At 36.8% G+C, this 22,070-nt stretch overlaps 1 protein-coding gene across 4 annotated transcripts in view; it reads right to left on the bottom strand.

Moving 5' to 3' along the window:
• Nucleotides 1–21,600, bottom strand: part of LOC109096384 (semaphorin-5B-like) — a 75,328-nt gene extending 53,728 nt beyond the window's left edge. For all 4 annotated transcript variants that reach the window (XM_042764079.1, XM_042764078.1, XM_042764077.1 and 1 more), the window contains exons 1-3: nucleotides 21,365–21,600; nucleotides 11,028–11,127; nucleotides 10,386–10,431 (exon numbers count right to left, since the gene is read on the bottom strand). In XM_042764079.1, the coding sequence (XP_042620013.1) occupies nucleotides 10,386–10,431; nucleotides 11,028–11,127; nucleotides 21,365–21,551 (333 nt within the window). In that variant the 5' untranslated portion in view covers nucleotides 21,552–21,600. The remainder of the gene's footprint in view (nucleotides 1–10,385; nucleotides 10,432–11,027; nucleotides 11,128–21,364) is intronic.
• Between the last annotated feature and the right edge of the window lie 470 nt (nucleotides 21,601–22,070).

The raw sequence follows: 22,070 nt of genomic DNA on the forward strand, positions 1-22,070 counted from the left end.
TATTTTTTAAAATATGTTTAGACATTTTACCATGTCAAAAATACAGATTAATAATAAAATAAAATAAAAATAAATAAATAAAAATATTGCAGCCATAAATTGTTTGTTTTTACAGCTTTTTTGTTTTGTTTTGTAGTAATGGACATCTGACAAAAATAACCTTAAAATGTAATAACATTTTTAAGATATAATAACAATTAACTTTTCTACTTCTACTTTTAATCCTTTTCTTTATATCTTTTTGCCTCACCTTCTCACTGATTTACTGATTATTATTACATTGATCATTATCAAAAATCTTTTGTTAACAAACATTTCTGTCAGTAATTTTGTTAACAAGTCAAGTTAAATAATTTTTTCTTTAAAAAGGTATTTCCCATTGGGTTTAATTGCTGCTGTCTCCTTCCAGTGTCTATATGTCGCAAATTAGCCCACCAGTGGCAAAGACTGCAAATTGAAGAAATTGACAGAAATTGCAGAAGGAAATTAATCATGAGTGGGTAGGATGAAATCATCCCAGATTCATCAAACTCTGAGGTCAAAGAGGAGTCCGCTGAGTGATCATATAAAAAAGAATACGCTTAGCATTGCTTTTCTTAATTTTGTTCTCCTGTCTAGAGCACTCTTTTCCTACATTTCCTGAATATGAAAAATGTAGCATGGTGCATAGCTGCTGCCATGATCCTGTGAGCCTCTGTCAGATCATTAGAATAAATGAGAGCAGCAGCCACCATTGTGCTCATGCGTTTCCATCTGTTGAGCCGGATGCTGTTTCATAATCACCACAGAGTATTTGTGAACACTGAACATATTTCTAACCAAAACAAAACCAGAGCAGAATCTAAACAGCTCTTGTTCCCAGCTGCTATTTGCTCATGTCGGATACTTCCTGTTTTATTGGTTACAGCTAAGGGGGCAGTCACCTCTTGACCACAGAGGTCATTGTCCAAAGCAGCTGTAACAATGTCTACTGAATGCATTCGGCACACAGCGCTCTCACGGCATTGTCTGTTGACAGAGAGCAGAGACCTCGGTCTTGTCAATGCAGAGACTGGCATCTCAGATGTTTGAATTTTGGATATAGACTGACCAGTGTACCTTTCAGTGCAATGTGTGTGAATTCTGTGTGTATAGTGAAGTATTATTGACATGTTTCAGGATATTGCACAAACAGAGTGGATGGGAACGACATGGAGAATTAGTGATTAGCAATACTATTGAAACTTAAATGGATCATTCATCGAGAAGTGATCATTCTTTCATCATTTACTCACTTCGTTCCAAACCTGGTTTTTGGCCACATAGAGAAGGTCAGTGGGGTCCATTTCTGTTTTGGACCCCACTGATTTTCATTGTATGGACCAAAAATAAAATAAAATGAAATGAAATTAAATTAAATTAAATGAGGCTTAACTGTTTGCAGAAAAACATCTGACTGGGTTCCTCATGGTGCTCTGTGCTCTGAAATGGGTCAGGACCTTTACAAGGTTCCTCATTCTTTACATAGTCTTTGCAGGTTTTGATAGCCACATGGAAACATTGTGTATAACGTCTGGGGAAATGGTGATAGAAAACAAAAATCATGCATGACTATTTTGAGGATATTCTTAAGGTGGTACATTGTTGAGCCATACAATGAAAGGTTTATCATAAATGCTCTTATCTTGGCCATGCGAAATGCTATTAAATGGCACCAGAAGGAAGCCATATTAATCTCACAGTTTATGTTTACCTGCATTGCTTTTTATTTATTTATTCTACGACGAGCACTGATTTATTACCAAAATCCCTCATACATTTTCAGAGGCTAAATGAAAGATGCCCAGAATTGCATGCAGACAATCTGCTAAAACTGTCTGCCGTGACATTTTAGACTGTTTTAGAAAAGAAATGCTAAAGCAAAAGCAGTAGTAGTAATTATGCTCACCCAAGCTGCATTTATTTAAACAGCAACAACATTAAAGGGGTCATATGATGCGATTTCAGTTTTTCCTTTCTCTTTTGAGTGTTACAAGCTCTTGGTGCATGAAGAAGATCTGTAAAGTTGCAAAGACTAAAGTCTCTAATCCAAAGAGATATTCTTTATCAAAGTTAAGACTCTCCCACGACTTCCTAAAACGGCTCATTCAAACACGCCCCCAAATGTCTACGTCACTATGTGGAAATATTTGCGTAATGGCGCCCAAATGTTCACGCAGAGAAAGAAGGCGTGGTTTCAGTAACCACAGCTAGTGTTGAAGCAGCCATGTCAGTGAGATGCTGTGTGTATCTAGGCGAAAACAAAAGCACTTAATTTGGCCTTCTGAAAGTAGATGCATTTAGGAATCTTTCTAAGAATACTTACAACAGAACAGCAACGCATTTTATGGATGACCGTTTTGTGAACATAGGAGAGGAGGTAATTCTGACTTTGCTACGAAAATCTGGCGCTTCTGAATCAGTTACTGTAAGTATGTTTTGTTATTAGTTTAAGTATTTGCTATTGACTGTTCAAATGCGGAGTTCTGCGCGTTGTGTGCGTGCATGCGTGTGTGTGAGAGAGAGAGAAAGAGAGAAACAGGGTCACACAGTGGAGTCAGCTGTCTTAACCGTCCGTGGCTTGTGTACTGAAAACACATAGGAGCATCATCACTGTCTGTCACGCGACTCTGTTCCCCTTTCAGGCTTGAACTGATGGTAAAACTAAGGATATTATTAACTGTCTTTACATTTTTTTTGAAAGATGAAGCTCGCGATTATGGAAAGGGACGTTACATTTCCGATGAGTGCTTGCGGTGCACTGGGTCAATTGGCCAATCAGAGCAGACTGCGCTTGTCATAAGGAGGGACTTTGTAGAAAACGACGCGTTTGAGAGAGGCGGGGCATGGAGGACCTACAATAATGTACAGTATTTGAAAAATAATTTGTTTTTTGAACATTAAAGCATGTCAACAAATTCTGTTACTCCGAATACACAAAATAATGATCTTTAAAAAAGCATCATATGACCCCTTTAAAATTGTGAAATTCTTTTATACATTTAAATAAGCATTTTCTATTTTAATATATTTTAAAATGACAAAGCTGAATCAGAAATTCAGCTGAATTCATTCACAGAAATCATTTTAATATGCTGATTTTGTGCTCAATGAATATTTCTTATTATTAAACCATATGAAACAGTTTATTCTGTTTAATAAGGAAATTAAAACATTTTATTCAAGGATTAATTTAGTAGAAAGTTCAAAAGAAAAGCATTTTTCTTTTTATCTTTTTTTAACATCATTAAATAATAATAATAATAATAATCTTACTGAGCCCAGACTTTTAAATGGCAGTGTAACTAGTTTCTAACACATTACAAATGACAACTTAGAAAACTGGATGCTAGTCATCTTAATACAACTGTGTTAGATAAAAGACAAAACATCATGCACTTCACCACAATTCACTTGGGTCCTTGCATGAATTTGGACCCCAAAACTGTAAACCGAATCAGACTGAGCAGTTACTTGAATCCTCAGCGGCAATAAATTCTTATCCTTCAGTGTACTTTATGTACTTGCAAGACATAAAAACAAAGATCAACAAAGACAGAAGGGGAGTTGTGACAGAGATTCCATTGAGAGATGGAAGGAGGATGTCATTATGAGTATGTGGTCACACGCAAGCTGTGAAACTTGAGAAAGGTGAGAGGAGGTGGAGACTTGAGATAGACTGAGACATATTCATGCATGACCCATCTGTTTACATTCCTGTCCTGTCGAACCGTGGATTTTATCTCATTCGTGACTCCTTAGTAAAGTGAACGCTCCTCTCCCATAGCTCTTCATCCCCAAACATAACATCACATCACTCTGCAGTGACCCTGAGGTCAAGCTTCTGGTCTGGCTCCATCTCCAGAGGTTCTGGGTTCTGTGTCTGATCTAAGCTCATATATATTTTGAGACCCTTTGGTATATCAGTCAGAAGTTTGGACACATCAGTTTGTTCTAAATTTCCCACATGAATCAGTGAATTAATTAATCATTTACATAGTGCTTTATTGTGTACTGCTGTACACCCAACGCGCTTTACAATCATATCATGGGATCCTCAACCATCACCAGTGTGCAGCATCCACCTGGATGATGTGACAGCAGCCACAGTACAACAGCGCCAGTGCACTCACCACACACCAGCTATAGGTGGAGAGGAGAGAGAGATAGAGCCAATTCAGTGGATGGGGATTATTAGGAGACCATGACCAACAAAGGCCAGTGGAGGGAATTTGGCCAGGACACCAGGGATACACCCCTACTCTTTACAAGAAGTGCCATGGGACTTGTAATGGCCACAGAGAGTTATTTTAGTGTTTTTTCAGTATAGTGTCCTCATCACTGTTCTGGGGCATAAAGACCCACACAGACCACAGGGTGAGCACCCCCTGCTGGCATCACTAACACCTCTTCTAGAAGCAACCTAGTTTTCCCAAGAGGTCTCCCATCCAGGTACTGACCAGGATCAACCCAGCTTAGCTTCAGTGGGCAACCAATCTCGGGCTACAGGGTGATATGGCTGTGGCATGTTAAAGGAACAGTAAAGGCATCGAAACAATGAAATTACACAAATGCAAGTATATGAATTATGCATTGCTGAAAATGATTAACAAATTAAAACTTTTATATTTAAGCTTCGTCAAAGTAGATTAAAATACTTTGGCTGTTTCCTCAACCAACTTTATAAGGGTGCATGATGCTTAAAAAAATAATTTTCACATGTGTGCCAAACTCATGAAAAATTAAAAATGATTTTGCCCATGTACAAAAATAAATTGTACATATGCTCTGTTTATATTTGTCTATAAAACATATCAAGAATGTAAGCATAGGCCTTTAGATCAAAGATCATTATAAACTCATTTAAGTGTGTCCAAACTTCTGTCTGGAATAGCGTAAATCCTGGGAAAATCACACCCTAATATATCTGTCTGACTACATCTACATCTTTGCGAATGGAGAAATTATTCCACCTCATTTTGCACAAAGCATTTAGATGATAGCTGAACTTTTGTTTTTCGGAACAGCATGGTGCACGAACATCTATTTTCACATTAGATACAGCCATAATGTAAATTAATAGCCATAAGCACATGAATAGAATAATGCAGGCTCTGAGAATGAACTGTCATTATCTTATTTCTCCCGAGCAATTGCATTAGTCAGATATGACGGATTCAATAATGTCCATGGAGGCTGTAACTGGCTATATGCTGTAGCCTCAGTTGTTGAGAGAGGAGGTTCATCCCACATTGTAAACTGATCTGTGCAAATCTGGTCCATTTGTGCAAATGTGTACCAAAGGGATGGGATCAAGAGCTGAGAAGAAAAGAGAAGCTGACAGAAGCTGTGTTCTGAGTTTCCTTTCTATTGCTCATGTAATACAACCTACTTGCAGCGTGAAGGAGTCTCAGGGAGGCACGGAAGGAGCCAAGTATGTGGGTGGGTCTCAATCACAGTACCTTGAGCTCCCCCATTGTGCCAACATCATCAGATGTTCCTGATCCCATGAGACAGCTGGTCCCCCATGAGGCGGAAGCAGTGGAATCCTGCTGCCTCATACATTCGTTCAGATCTTGGGAAAGAGCAGCAGCAACACAGGGTGCCCAGACAGCATGCACTGATCTCACCGAGAAAAAAAAAAAAAAACACTGTCTCAGGATAGACAGGTTTGGGATCCTGGGGAAAAAATCTAATGCTTTTACAGAGGTGGTAGTTATAAAAACAGGGTGTAGATAAAATGATTTTCATAAATCAATTCTGTGCACCCTGGGTTGATTCATAATGCAGTTGTTGAAAATCCAATTGCTGGTGTTCAAAGTGATTAGTTACAATACCAGTCAAATGGTTTCCGAATTTAAATTTCAAAACTGAAATGGAAGTATGGGAAATAAAGAAATATGTTTCCTATTTAACTATATGGCCCAAAAAGATCTATATAAAATTAAATAAAAAATATATCAAATTTATCTAATTAAAACATATAAATGTAATAATTTGAAATAATAATAATACATAAATCATACAATAATATAATACATTTTAATATATTATTTATTTATATGTTCTATACAGGTCCTTCTCAAAAAATTAGCATATTGTGAAAAAGTTCATTATTTTCCATAATGTAATGATAAAAATTTAACTTTCATATATTTTAGATTCATTGCACACCAACTGAAATATTTCAGGTCTTTTATTGTTTTAATACTGATGATTTTGGCATACAGCTCATGAAAACCCAAAATTCCTATCTCAAAAAAATTAGCATATCATGAAAAGGTTCTCTAAACGAGCTATTAACCTAATCATCTGAATCAACTAATTAACTCTAAACACCTGCAAAAGATTCCTGAGGCTTTTAAAAACTCCCAGCCTGGTTCATTACTCAAAACCGCAATCATGGGTAAGACTGCCGACCTGACTGCTGTCCAGAAGGCCATCATTGACACCCTCAAGCGAGAGGGTAAGACACACAAAGAAATTTCTGAACGAATAGGCTGTTCCCAGAGTGCTGTATCAAGGCACCTCAGTGGGAAGTCTGTGGGAAGGATAAAGTGTGGCAAAAAACTCTGCACAACGAGAAGAGGTGACCGGACCCTGAGGAAGATTGTGGAGAAGGACCGATTCCAGACCTTGGGGGACCTGCGGAAGCAGTGGACTGAGTCTGGAAAGATACATCCAGAGCCACCGTGCACAGGCGTGTGCTTTTGAACCAGAAACAGCGGCCGAAGCGCCTGACCTGGGCTACAGAGAAGCAGCACTGGACTGTTGCTCAGTGGTCCAAAGTACTTTTTTTCGGATGAAAGCAAATTTTGCATGTCATTCGGAAATCAAGGTGCCAGAGTCTGGAGGAAGACTGGGGAGAAGGAAATGCCAAAATGCCTGAAGTCCAGTGTCAAGTTCCCACAGTCAGTGATGGTCTGGGGTGCCATGTCAGCTGCTGGTGTTGGTCCACTGTATTTTATCAAGGGCAGGGTCAATGCAGCTAGCTATCAGGAGATTTTGGAGCACTTCATGCTTCCATCTGCTGAAAAGCTTTATGGAGATGAAGATTTCGTTTTCAGCACGACCTGGCACCTGCTCACAGTGCCAAAACCACTGGTAAATGGTTTACTGACCATGGTATTACTGTGCTCAATTGGCCTGCCAACTCTCCTGACCTGAACCCCATAGAGAATCTGTGGGATATTGTGAAGAGAAAAGTTGAGAGAGACGCAAGACCCAACACTCTGGATGAGCTTAAGGCCGCTATCGAAGCATCCTGGGCCTCCATAACACCTCAGCAGTGCCACAGGCTGATTGCCTCCATGCCACGCCGCATTGAAGCAGTCATTTCTGCAAAAGGATTCCCGACCAAGTATTGAGTGCATAACTGAACATAATTATTTGAAGGTTGACTTTTTTTGTATTAAAAACACTTTTCTTTTATTGGTCGGATGAAATATGCTAATTTTTTGAGATAGGAATTTTGGGTTTTCATGAGCTGTATGCCAAAATCATCAGTATTAATACAATAAAAGACCTGAAATATTTCAGTTGGTGTGCAATGAATCTAAAATATATGAAAGTTTCATTTTTATCATTACATTATGGAAAATAATGAACTTTTTCACAATATGCTAATTTTTTGAGAAGGACCTGTATGTACATAGATACAACAGACAAAACATTTTTTTTATGTTTTTGCAATAAGTATCTTATGCTCACCAAGGCTGCAAACATTTGATCAAAAATACAGCAAATATACAGTAATATTGTGAAATATTATTACAATATCAGTTTCAACATTGATAATAATACATTTTCTTGAGCACCAAATTAAGATATTACAATTATTTCTCAAGAATCATGTTAGACCTGATTGATTGATGCTGATTACTGCTGACAAATTTGCTTTGTCACCCCATTAATAAATAATATATTTTTTTTATAAAATATGTCAAATAGAAAACAGTCATTTTAAATTGTAATAATATTGCAAAATACTCTTTTTGGCACATTTTGATCAAATAAATGCATAAATAAATCCCTGGTGAACAAAAGATATTTCTTTAAGAAATATCGAAATAAAAACTGATTCTTAATTTTTTTTTTTACTGATAGTATACATGTACACTTTTTTTTTTAAAAGAAATTCTTATGCATGCATAAGTTCTACAACTAATCTCTCTTGAAGCATTTAAAAATCACAAAACTTCAGTCAAGTGCGTCCAATTTTTGACTGGTAGCGTACATTATACCAGGCCATGGCAAATTTCCCTCATTCATAGTTTCACGGAAATGAGGACAGCAGGTGCGTACCCACGGGTCAGCGCAGTGAATAATTCAAAGGGTAAGAATCAGCTCTTTTCACCCCATCCGAGCCTGGGTAAAGTTGAAAAGGCTCGCCTGAGCTGTTGCTCTCCCTTGCTAAAGGCTGCATGTTTGGCACCAAGACATACATTTCTGAGATGAGCTGGCTTTCTGTCAGCCCCATTACACTCCTGGCAGAAAGATGCAGGATAGCTGTAATGGTGTGGGAAGAAGGACAAAAGAAGACGGAGAGAGGTGGCACGCAGGTGGATGTGTGAACAAAAGTACAGCGAGCAGGATGAAAAGATGAAGAATGTGTGAATGTGATAGGAATGACTGAATAAGATAGGATACTATACAGACATCAATGTGCTCAGTAACAATGGCTTATTCTAAGAATAAAATGAAAGCATATAATGGAATCTCTAGTTACAAGATTTGATATATAGGTGCTGAAACCCTAACAAAAAGTTTAATGGTTGCATCTGCCAAAATAGAGTTGGTTCCTGCATTTTTTGTTACTAAATTATTATCATAGAAAAATTCTATAAAGGATCTAAAAGCACAAGAGAAATCTGCAGTGGATTCAATTCTTTTCTCATTAGATAATAACAATAAAAATTAAATGAACACTAAAAAAAACTTTAATATCTCCATTATATTACCATTCAAAAGTCTGGGGTTGGAAAGATTTTATTTTTATGAAGAATTTTTTATAATTTAAAACAACTGTTTTCTATTTCAATATATTTTCAAATGTAATTTATCCCTGTGATGGCAAATGCTGAATTTTCAGCAGCTATTACTAGTTTTTTGCAGGACTCTTCAATGAATAGAAAGTTCGAAAGACCAGCATTTATTTATTTTAAATTTTTTTGGGGTAACAATGTAAAAGTCATTACTGTCAATTTTGATCAATTTAAAGTGTCCTTGCTGAGTAAAAGTATTCATTTCTTTCAAAAATATAGAACTGTCCCTAAACTTTTGAACTGTAGAGTAAACTCAAATGTTTTTTATCAATTCTATTAAGACCAAGAACTCAGTTTAGTCTCGGGAGCTATGAAAGGGCAACCTTAGTAATTGTGTTTGATTTTCTATTTCATGGCTTTACTGAACACTAAATGTATTATGGCGTTTTATGAATTGGTTACATTTCAGGAAGCCATGCTTAGTGTTGTCAGGTCACTTCTATCACTAGTGTCTCATTCTTCACCCTTTAACATCTGCCTATTTTAGATTAATTCTCTCTCTGTGTGCAGTTTAGGCAAAGACACTCTCAAAAGCTGGCAAGGTGCTGCTCATCGATTTGGACCCTGCCTCCACTTGTGATGCTCCAGTTAGTCGAACTAAGAAAGATTGGCCTTGTTTATTCACACTTTGGAATCGCCCAGGAGAGATACACAGGCGAAGGTGAGGCTGAGGAAAATGAAATTGCACCTAATCCTCTCCTCTGGGACAGTGGAGAAAACTGCTGCAAATATAGTAACGTTATTGCAACAAAACACAAGACGTACACATGGGAATATGTGAATGGAGTGACTTATTTAGTACCTATTTGTTGTGCATCCAGATGTGCACTAGGTATCTAAGTTGAGAGAGAATGAAACTCAAACTTTATTCAGCCTTCAACCACAATCTGCTTCATGCATGAACCATTATGAGTAGTCTGTATGGCACAGAGATTACTGGGGGAATAAAAGAGATATATTCAACCACAGCAACAGGTGGGAAAGCCACCACAGTCTTATTTCACTGCTTTATCTAGACCTCAGACTGTCCTGGCTGACCTTCTGAGAGGTTTTAGCTCCAAGCCAGAGTAGAAACTTGGTATTTTATGCTAAGGACGCCCTTCGCTCACTGTGGCGGGCAATACAGCTTCCTTTGAAGTCTGTCCAGGCAGTTTTGGGAACTGGCGCATTCATTTCAATATCAATAACCATAAGCCAGCCTTCTCAAACACCCAAAGGCCTGACAGACAGCACAAGACAAAGTCACAAAGGCCACATCAAACAGGAATCATGATATAGTAGAGACTGCTGACCATTAATAAGCACTGTAGGTCTGTGTCTCACCTGAATTAGTGAAATGTTGTTTAGATTCAGTCGGAAGAGGTAGTTTCTGAAGATAAAATAAGAGAGAGATTGAAAACGGTTAGATTGATATGATTTATCTACTGGAGATGCAATGAAATGTTCCCCTAATATTCCAAGGAAAATGAAAAATAAAGTGGGGTCCAAAAGTCTGAGACCTCTAGTGAAAATGGTTCTGTTTTGCATTTATTTACAGACACGCGCACACACACACACACACACACACACACACACACACACACACACACACATATTACTAGCATTTGAAATTCAAAACAAAAATAGTTCGAAACACAAACACAAAAACTGTGTGTGTATGTATATATATATATATATATATATATATATATATATATATATATATATATATATATAATATATATATATATATAACAAAAACTGTGTGTGTATGTATATATATATATATATATAGTTTTTCAATAATACATATTACCTCAAAAAAGTAAATATAATGATATAATAAAAATTCTAAATTATACTGTAATATAAACATATTTATTATTAACATGTTAATATATAAACATATAAACTGTATATCTGTATTGATCTGTTTCATGCATCAACCAAAACGTTGGCCACATATTATATTATTTATTTTTTTACCTGGCTCCCACTATAAGTTCATTCCTGGTGAGGTCAAGGGTCAGCTGAGAGTAGTCCCTTACACCAGGATGGTAGAAACTGGAGATCAAAGGACTTAGAGCTGAAAGACCAAAGAAAATGTGGGTGTATTAGTGATACAGAAGGGAAGCAACTCAAGCGAGTGTGTTTGACAATCCTTTGAAAGTTCAAAGCGTATAACATTAAAATCCATTAAAAGAACTCCTGGTTTAGGTTAACATATGGATTAAGCATTACAAAAACGAGTTCCCCAATAGAGTACACTAATCCTGGAAAATGAATGCAGTTTCTTCCCATGAGTCCCCAAGAACATGTGAGGAGAAGCAGAGAGCTGCGCTTAAAGGTAGCTGGGCCTCTTCAAGGATACTGATCCTAATTCAACATGACACTTAGTCAAAACTCTGCTTACCCGAGGAATCTCAGAACATAAAAGCGCTGTTTGATACAAAGTTTTGGAAATCAAAACAATTTGCCCTGACAGACACTTATAACACGACCGGCCCTATTGAAGTGGGAATAACATCAGATAGAAAGGGCATTATGTAAATATTAAAACCACTTGATCTACTGTTGACCTAAATGTGGCTTAGTAAATGGGATTTCACTATAAAAAGAACCAATAAAAAGATTTGTTATCCTTCCATGCTGAATAGGATCTCTCAGCAGTATTCTAGATGACATGTTAAGCTAAAATACAGAAATACTTGCCTGATATTGCAGTATATAATTGTTACACATTGTACACAATTTTTGTACATTGAACACAATGTTGTTTGCATTTCGAGTTCCTATTACATGTCAGGCTCAAGTTATACTTTCCTAAGAAGTGATAAAGCACAGCCTTTACCATTTATGATAAACTGGATAGTCTTGAGTAACAAAAACTCAAAATTAAACTCTAAATTAAACTAAAAAATAAAATAATAATAATAATGCATGGCAATGCATGGACTAACATGTATAGGCCCTTAAATGTATATAGGTTGATTGCAAATATAAGTCACTTTTAATTAAAAATGTTTTTAAAATGTAACTATATCTCAGGTTGCATCTGCATTTGCAAATGCAAACTGCATTTCAGGTTGCTAGAAAGATTTTTACAATTTTTTTAAAAATGATTTTATATAATAAAATTATTGCATATTTAATATTATTTGTATTATTCGTATTAAATAAAATATATGAAATAAAATAAATAATGTACAATACTACAATTAACATAAAAGGCTACACATACTGTAATTTCTCTTTTATAGGCGCAATATTAAAAAAAATAATAATAGTTTGACTACAGCAAAATTCTTTGTGAATACAGTTGCAAACACAGCTGCAGCTTTCTCAGACCACAGGTCAAAGCAGTGGTGAAACTGAACAAGACATCAATAAATACCACTTCATACAGTCCGAATCTATCCCTGCAGATGGAGTCATCCAGATGCTAGGGTCATCCAAAACAATCTGTCATTCACATGGGAACACAAATTGAATAAATGCGTTCAGAGAGAATCATAGAAAATCTTATTGGATATCATACATCAAGAACAGATGTAAGACTCTATTTCGTGCTTCATAAAGCATAAAACACATGTATTGAGAAACCACATAGACTGTGCAGATTGAGGGACTGTCATGATAACATCAGAGCCACCTGAGTTAGAATAAATCATACCAGAGATGAACGTCAGACGCACCATGAAAGTGCTGATCTTTGCAAAAGCAAACAAACAGACTCAGCTATCCAGCTGTAAGTCCAGCAAGGCTCAGATACTTCACCCACTAAACCCTCATAATCTAAACCACTCCAATTCGCCTTCATAGTAATTTTAAGATAACCAACAAAAAGTGTATACACCAGCACAGTAAGTGTCGATGTTATCTGAATGTTTTTTTTTTTTATTCACTTACAGGAGTTGATCATGAAATGCCCTTTCTGATGGACTTCTATGCCTCGGTGAGTTTTATATAAACGGTGGTTTTATATGCACGGACAGCTCCCACACATCATCAAGCCTGCCTGGCGTCTAGCAATCCATATGCAATAAAAAAGGATAAATATGAGGGTCGGGCCAGAAAAGGGTTGATGGAGGATTATTGCATTTTCCTCACCAAACACGCAGCAGAAGAGATTAATGCATTAGCCAGCAGATACGAGGGACACGAACCAACTCAACAGTCTGCAAGATGCTCCTGAGGACATAAATCATAATCATCATGTTTTTTGTTCTCAAAGATTTACAACTGACTGGTTCTTAATGAAACACGCAGAGAGGAAGACAGAGGGGTGGTTTTGGCCACGCTGCTGCAGGTATTGATTTCAAGACCACCATTGTTAAGCTACAAATCATACAAACACTAGCAAAATAACCAGGCACAGATTGAACCTTCACACTTTCTTTGCTTATACAAGGGGGGCAAATGGTAAATGGATTTAATGTAAATGTGGTAAATGGATTTAAATATGGATTTAAATGGCTGAGGGTACTACACTATTACTGGTAGTTGAAAGCATAATCAAATTAGCCAAAATATTAAATTAATGAACACACAAGGGAGGATGTGTAGAACTGAGAATAATGTGAGATCAGATTTTGCAGAAATCTGCCAAATTTTCTACAGTCTGAGAGTTCAGAGTTCACATGCACATCTTACACTAATTATGATTAATAATCTGACAATGTGCAAAGACATGGAAACACATTAAACAGTGTTGTTTTGATCAGTTGAAGGTCAGAAACTGTTTAAGGATTGTACACCTGGATTTCTGCCAAGTCGCTTTGCTTATAAACTCCTTTAGAAAGATTCTGACATTTTTTCAATGCATGAATGTATGTTTACATTTTAATATGAAAACGCATTTCAAATCTCATGTAAACATGTTTTCTTTAATTATCAGGTTTTTAGAATAAGCCGATTTGGATAGTTATCAGCACACTGTTGTGCATGTAAACATAGCCAATGTAAGATTTACCGTAAATGAGAATCATCACAAACACTACTAAACACAATTAAAAAAAAGTTTTTTTTTTTTTGTTGACTTCATGATGTCATAACATGTCAAAATTATGTAAAAATGTTACAAACTCTGAATGCACTTCTTCCCCACCAAGTAAAAAGTTTAGTACAGTAACCAGAAGTATCTATACACATAAAAAAATGTTTTCAAACAAGGATCACAAAATTACAACACTATGAATTAAAAGATATGATTAACCCTAATCCACAAATAGCAAGATCATGGGTTTAACCATTGCCCAAACGTTTCGTTTTAATCATTATGTAAAATAAAAATCAAAACAAAATACATAAAACATATTTCTCTGTTTATTGAATACACTGCTTTAAGATTATCTCTAAATACAGAAACAATTAAACAATTATAATCCTAAAAGTGGTTAGGGAGTAGATTAGGGAATATTTCATGCAGTGTGAGGCAGAAAAAATTATCGATGAGAAATAATTTTGAAAATAATCAAGGTGAAACGAATCCAATTCCATAAGAGCAGCAGTCTTCTCTGGGATCAATATGAGAGAGTGAATATGGATCACCATTGACCGCTGCAGGCCCAGTAGCCTCATGCTTCTGTAATATTACCTTTAATTATAAATAAAGCAGAAAAGATTCACAAAGCACATCATGTAGTCACTAGCCCTGTCCTGCGAGAGACACAGTCGTCTCGTCTGTATTTTGCATCTCTCTGCTCCAAAGACTGGCCCATCTCTCATCTGAGCTCAGATAATCTTATCAGAAGATGCAGGCCGGAACTTCTCACAGTCCGAATTTGCTTTTGTTTTGTCTTCTGGTCTCCTTCTCCACGCCTGCCGAGGGATTTCCCTGCTGTTGCATCCCCTGTTGTCACTGCATGACTGGAGAGAGCCACAGAAATCTAAATCATCTTACACAAACTGCACTCTGATTATAGAAATAGCAAGACAATGAGTTCCCCAAAAAAACCCACAGCACAACAGGAGAGGACAGGTGGGGGTAAAGGCGCTCTAGGGATGAGGCCATAAATCGAAGGCCGGTTCAAGTCAGGAAAAGATCTGAAAGAGCACCTTTCACAATGAGAGAGAGTTGTGCTGGCAATTTCAAACGGTCACTGAAGCATAACACGTCAGCATTTACAATAGACAGGAAAGGCTGAGCAGAAGAATAAGGGCTGCTGCTTTCAGTTCAAACCTCTTACTAAGTTCCATTTCATTCACAGTTAGCAAACATAAACCTTGCACTCCAAGATTGGACAATGTATTACTTGCGAACACCTCCAACAACCTCTTTTTTTCTATGTCTGTGGTGACAGAAGCTCCAATAACATGACAGAATAGTTCAGGCATCAGTGCCTCTGAAATCACAGACCAATTAGGTGGAGAGAGACACATCGGTAAGGGCCTGAAGTTAAAGAACAACATTGTTTTTCTTTTTTTTTTCTTTTCAAGGTCTCCTTAAATAGGGGCCGGTGGTTAAACAACAGCACTATTACGCACTAGAGATTGGTTTCTGAACATGTTCTACAGATGAGACAAACAATCTCAAGACAATCACAATGGCTGGGTGAGTGGAAGGTAGACAATGGCTCTGTGGCACCACTCCTCTCAGGACAGATTACGGTAATTCCAGCCTAACAGGTAAGGACTTTGCATTAGGTTCTCAGCATTGGACATGCAAGGACACACCATACCTGACATTAGCTCTTAAATTGTTCAGTTTTCAAGGTTGACGTGGCCTATAAAATCCAAGATCCAAATCTGTTAACTATGGTGGTTTTATAAAACAATAGTAGGAATTTTTTTATAGGAGGGCAGCAAAGAGGAGGATTTTTTTTTTTTAAATGTGTTATATTATAACTGTGTAATGTTTTATGTGTATGTGTTTTTAGCCAATCTCTAAATTAATATCTGTTTTTCATACTGTATATTGCAATGTGATGCCTACATTTAGTTTTACAGTATAAGATTATTGTATGTAATTTTTTGTTTATTTTATACATCATTTGTAAATACAAATAGTGTTGAAAATAATGCTAGTTAATTTTAAAATTTACAGTGCAGTACCATTTCAATTCATTTTGTAGCTTGTTACACTGGTAACTGTTTTTTGCTGAAATTCTGAATGAGTTTGGTAAATTCACCTCAGTGTATGTGAAATAAGTCTCTGGAAATTCTCAGCTTAGCATACATGTGTTTGCAGTGATACATTGATATCCTTGAAGATAGACTAGGCATGCTGGTGTGATTGTGCAAGCTTAGTCATGAAAAAAAAAAGAACAAATACCTACACCCCCCAAAAAAAATCCATCCAAATGACATCCCTAGATATCTAAACTTATCTGAGACTCCTTGTAGTACCAGCATGCTATTGCTGTTGCTGGTTCAAAGATATGCTGACAATGATTTTACAGGGGATTGTCATGTATAACATGCAAGGGGAAAAAAATAAGTATTTCCTCTGAAGGGAATAAGTATCGGGTTGCTCTCAGTATGGTATTATATATCGACACAGCAACTGCTTTGTGTTTCTTAAAGTGGTAGTCATATCATGAAAAAAAGACTTTGATCTCTTTAAAACAAAAAGGTTCAATGTAAACATTCTCTTTTCCAGACCAAACAGACCACCTATTGAAAGGAAGCTGCAGGAACTTCTTTTTCCGAACTTCCACAACTTTCTGAAGTCAGATGAATATGCTGACACATGACCGCCCGCATTTGCACATCAATGATGCCTAATCGGGGGTAAGCAACTAGGACCAGTCATTCGTGGTGAAGTAATATAGATGTGGTAGAAAAGAAAATGGGTCCTACTTTATACTGTGTCCCTAATACCTGTATACTTATAGTAACTTCATGTGTACGTAGTATGTAATCACAGTCTAAGTACACATTGATACATAGTATCTACAGCTGTAAAATCTCTGTAACTACACACATGTAACAACCCTCAGGATGGTTTGTGTAAGTACAAATGTGTAACAGGACATTGGTAACAACACTTTTTTTTCATTTCACTAAGTACTCGTGTAACAGAAATTATATAACTACATTTTGTAACAACAATATGTATAAGAGTAATTGGAACAATTTGATCCAGGGGGTGGAGATGGGTAGGTTTAGGCGTAAAAATGGGAACCAGGGGGTAGAGATGGGTAGGTTTAGGGATATGTAAAGTGGGAGGAGTTGGATCTTGAGGTGGAGTTGGTGCACCACTCCTCCGGAACTGTGCACTTAATATAAAGTGTAACATTTTGGACACCAACCACAATTTATATGTAAAGCCTAACTTACTGGCTGCTGCTGTGTAACATCAGAATAATTACATGATATATCTAATATAAAGTGTAACACTTTCTTTACCAAAAAGGTGCTGTTAGTCCTGTTACATAATTGTACTTACATTACCAAAAAGTGTTGTTATCAATGTCCTGTTACACATTTGTACTTACACATACCATTCAGTGGGTTGTTACATATGTGTAGTTACACAAACATTAGAGCTGTAGATACTATGTACCAATGTGTACTTACACTGTGGTTACATACTACAGTATGTACACATCTAGTTACTATGTAAGTACACAGGTATTAGGGAAACAATATAAAGTGGGAACAGAAAAGGTTATTCCAGTTGGCATATAACAGTAAGATATGGGGGTCTCTGATTATTTCAGTCTGACCTAAATTGTCTATGTGTCACATTTCGCAAACCTGCCAAAAACTTTGAAGGTTGTCTCTCTCATTTCACATGCAAAGAGTGTGTTTGCTCAGAATTTAAAGCTACAGCAGCAAAAACAACCTATTTAAATGTAAGTGTCAGTGGGTAGAAATATTCACATAAAACTAAACACAATAATTTTGAATTAGTGTATTAATTCCAAGTATATTTTTTTTACAGCCCTGCCAGATTTTTTTTCCACTCATGTTTAATTTATTTACACTTAAAATAAGAAGGACAAAATACACTCTTATTAAAAGATACATTGTCTGAAAATAGTCTTAATGTAAGTAAATGCATCTTTTTACATAGTTGAACTTTATTTTTAATGGAAAACAAGTCAAAATACTAATTAAATTATATTAAATTATACTAATATCATTAAGGTAATTCCTTTAAGTGTAAAGTCTAATTCTTAAGGTTGTAAGTCCAATTTCCCTAAGCTCCGGAAGCATTCAGCAAAGACACTGGCCCAAACCCTGGTGGGCATGGTGCTCTACCATGCTAAATCATCTTAAGAGTATCATTTCCATGATTTAGAATAGTTCAAAGGCATGTGTGAATCTACAGACCTTGTCAGAGATCAGAGATAGAGGCCCCCAATACGCCTCAGGTGACTCCACTGAGCAGCTGCCAGAAGGCGTCAATTAAAAAAGGTTCATCCATCAAAGAACCTAATCTTAAGTTCGGCCAATACTTCCATTGTAGCAGGCTTCCATACCACTGCTTCAACATAAAAGGCATTTTATGAAGGCATTAAGGTGTGCTGTGGGACTTCCATACCATTGAGAACACATAAAGGGGGATTTCAAGGTGTGCTAGCTTACAATGCAAAGCTAATTGTTCAGCAGCTCTTATCATGAATGCTACGCCATAGTGCCTTTGCTTTGATGAGTTAAAATGACAAAAGGGAATAGAATACCATAACAACAACAACAAAAAAAAGAGAAATACAAAGATGGTTATCTGACTTTACAATTTACTACTGTTTTATAATTCAGTGAACAAGGCCGTTTGTACTTCCTGTCTAATTCAACACTACGAAAATAAAAAAAATTCTTGTTGCTTTGATAGCAAAGCATAAAATGACAAATCAAAATGCAACCTGAGTTTTTTTGGAAGCAATAAATGGAGCTGGCTGCAGGCGATGTGTATATGAGCCATGGCTGCCCTAATGTCCAAGCAGGTTTCATATATTTCATAGAGCCCCCAGGTCATCAATTCCTTTCGTTTCCGATGAGGCATTATTCTGCAATTTTTGTCATGTCCCTCACTGAGTCAAAAAACACGCTGCTCATACTCCATAGGCAAGGCAATCGTCGACAAATCATATTCACTACAACACACTCTGTTGTCTAAATATATATGTTCTTGGTATAAAAACGCCTTTGTTCCATGGGTATGGAGAAGATTTTCTGAGCGAGGTCAAGGTATGGCTGCACATTCTGTTTTCTTTGTGTGCTAGGACACATGAGGATAGGAATCTGGATGAAATGAAAGACGTTTATCTCTTGCTATCTTCAGCAGCTCTATCGCTGTCTGAAATGTGTGGATAACCCAATGAATAAGATAAACAAAACAAAAAAAATGTAGATCTACAGTCTGAGCCTGTGCAATATACAGGAACAGTAGCAAAACAACCAGAATCACTAGGCTGGGAGCTACATTCCCAAAACGCTTTGAATTTAGCAGTGGACTTTGTCTGAAAATTGTGTATAACAGTGGTGAACACACCTGGCTAAGTCTTTCAACAAAAAGACTAAGAATTGCTGTTCAGTTTATCTTAGAACAAAACAAACTTAGTGAACATCTTTGTGAATTGATTCATTTTAGTAAATGACTCACTAAATAAACAATTCAAAGAATAATTTAAGTCCATGCACAGAATTCTTCTTTTTTACACACAAATAATCAGTTAAATGCTGTATTATGTGCATTTACATAAAATAGTTTTTTGTATTTTTATTTTGTATAAATGTATCTTTTATAACAATGCAGTTTTCTACATTTTGGTAGTAGCTTGTAGTGTAGCAAGCTACTTTTTAAAATAGTACTTTGACTGAGGTGTAACTTAGCATTACTGACTGTAAACATGTTTTCAAACAGGTTTCCCCTCATTGGTCAGAGAAAAACAAATATTTCTGCAACAAACTCACAGCATCGGTTGAGCCAATGTTGCTACATTTGGCTGGCTGGGATGACCAAAAAATTAAAGTGGTCATATGATGCTGCTAAAAAGAACATTATTTTGTGTATTTGGTGTAATGAGTGTGTTTATGCGGTTTAAGGTTCAAAAAACACACGATTTTCCATATAATGTACATTATTGTTGCTCCTCTATGCCCCGCCTTTCTGAAACGCATTGATTTTAACAAAGCTCATCGTTCTGAAAAGGCGAGGTATACACTGATTGGCCAGCTATCCAGTGCGTTGTGATTGACGAAAATCACACGCTTGAGGGATTTGGCCAATCACAACGCACTGGATAGCTGGCCAATCAGTGTATACCTCGCCTTTTCAGAACGATGAGCTTTGTTAAAATCAATGCGTTTCAGCACGATGAGACAAAACCAATAAAACCCATTACAAACAAGGCATTTTTTGCATCCAGTGGGGGCATAATTACTGATTATAATGACTTATACTGTGTTTTTACACGTTGCGTTTCATATCGCGCTGCGTAAACATAAAACCATGTCTGCATTTGTGATCGGAGAAAAGACAAACTACAAGCTCTACTCTACACTGCTTAAAACTCATGTTTGAATCGTCATTGGCAAATTCTTTAAATATAAAAAACGTACTTACAGGCTGTGAGTCAGAAGCACCAGACTGTCCTTGCAATGTTTCGAACTCCCCCACTTTAGAGAAACAGCCTTTGTGCCACAGACGCATTGTAGGCTACTAGTTCAGGAAACAGTCCTCATTCTCCCTAAAATCAGTATATTTGGGTTGAACTGTTCTGGAACAGTGTTGTAAATACAACTTAACCACTGATTTCTAGTTGTGTCCTCTTTTGGAAAGCCAAAAAAAGTAGTTTCTCTTTAACAGCAAAACACACAGTGTCTCCACAACATGGCAGCAGCGGCAACAGCAAGAATAAAAGTTACACATTCTTTCTTTGCATGAACATTTGGGCGGTGTTATACAAATCTTCCCACATAGTGATGTAGGGATTCTTTGTTTTAATTATGGTGATTTATACTTCTTTCTTTGCATGAAGGTGATTCTTTTATAAAGAATATCTCTTTGGATTTGAGACTTTAGTCTTTGCAACTTTACAGATCTTCTTTATGCAGCAAGAGCTTGTAACACTCCAAAGAGAAAGGAAAAATTGAAATCGCATCATATGAACTCTTTAATGTTTTGATATTGCTACTGAGAAATGTTTTTACACTTACAGCTGTCTCTGCATATTAAGGTGGGAAAGGAAATAATATTCTAAGACTGACACCTTCAACAACTTTAAAATTAGATTATCTTTTAATTTGGCAAGATAGAATTTCAAAGTAGTTTCTCTAACAAATGTACTGTAAGATATTCCTAGAGAGAAGAGAAATAATGCAGTAACATCCCAGGAGTAAGAGCATGTACTGTGAGAGACATCAGTGCTCACCTTGAATAGAGATGACGGGGTGCTCTAAGCGGGTACACTCCGGCCTTGTGTGGGGTGCTGGGGTGGGGGAGGGTTCTGTGGGGAGAGGGGGCCTCTGGGATAGTATAGCAGGAAACGGAAGAGTGATGAAACAGAGGATAAGGCCGGGCACAGCCAGGGAAGCCACGGCCCGTGGCAACACTGTCATGGTGATGGAGGCCGACCTCTCCTCTAGCTGCCAAGGTTGGCGTGTGTATTGAATGTGTTTGTTGGGGAGGGAGAAGATGTTATATGGTAAACATACTATTCTAAGTTTATTTCTTAACATTTCTTTGAGGTTTCCATTTTTTGCCTCACACACACATCTTTACTGTCATAGCAGGCAATATTTTACTTTATGATTATGTCAATGTTTTGTTGAGAGAAGGTGAAAGGAAAGAGTAAACAGAAAAATTACTATTTGTCTTTACGACAACAGTTGAAATGTGTATGAATAGAACATTGCAAAAGAGTCACCAAAATTAAACTTAATTTTCTATTTGTTTTGGATTATCTATAAAGTAGGGGGGGCTGATCGAGGTCAAGGTCAAGGTTTATTTATACAGCACCTTAAAATAACACAGATGTTGCCCAAAGTGCTTCACAAGCAGAGCAAATGACACACATAATAAAACAGAACACAATAAGCATTTTATCTGATAACTTAATGTCATAATAGTCAAAAATA

Source organism: Cyprinus carpio, chromosome A9, assembly GCF_018340385.1.
Source record: "Cyprinus carpio isolate SPL01 chromosome A9, ASM1834038v1, whole genome shotgun sequence".
Classification (NCBI taxonomy): domain Eukaryota; kingdom Metazoa; phylum Chordata; class Actinopteri; order Cypriniformes; family Cyprinidae; genus Cyprinus; species Cyprinus carpio.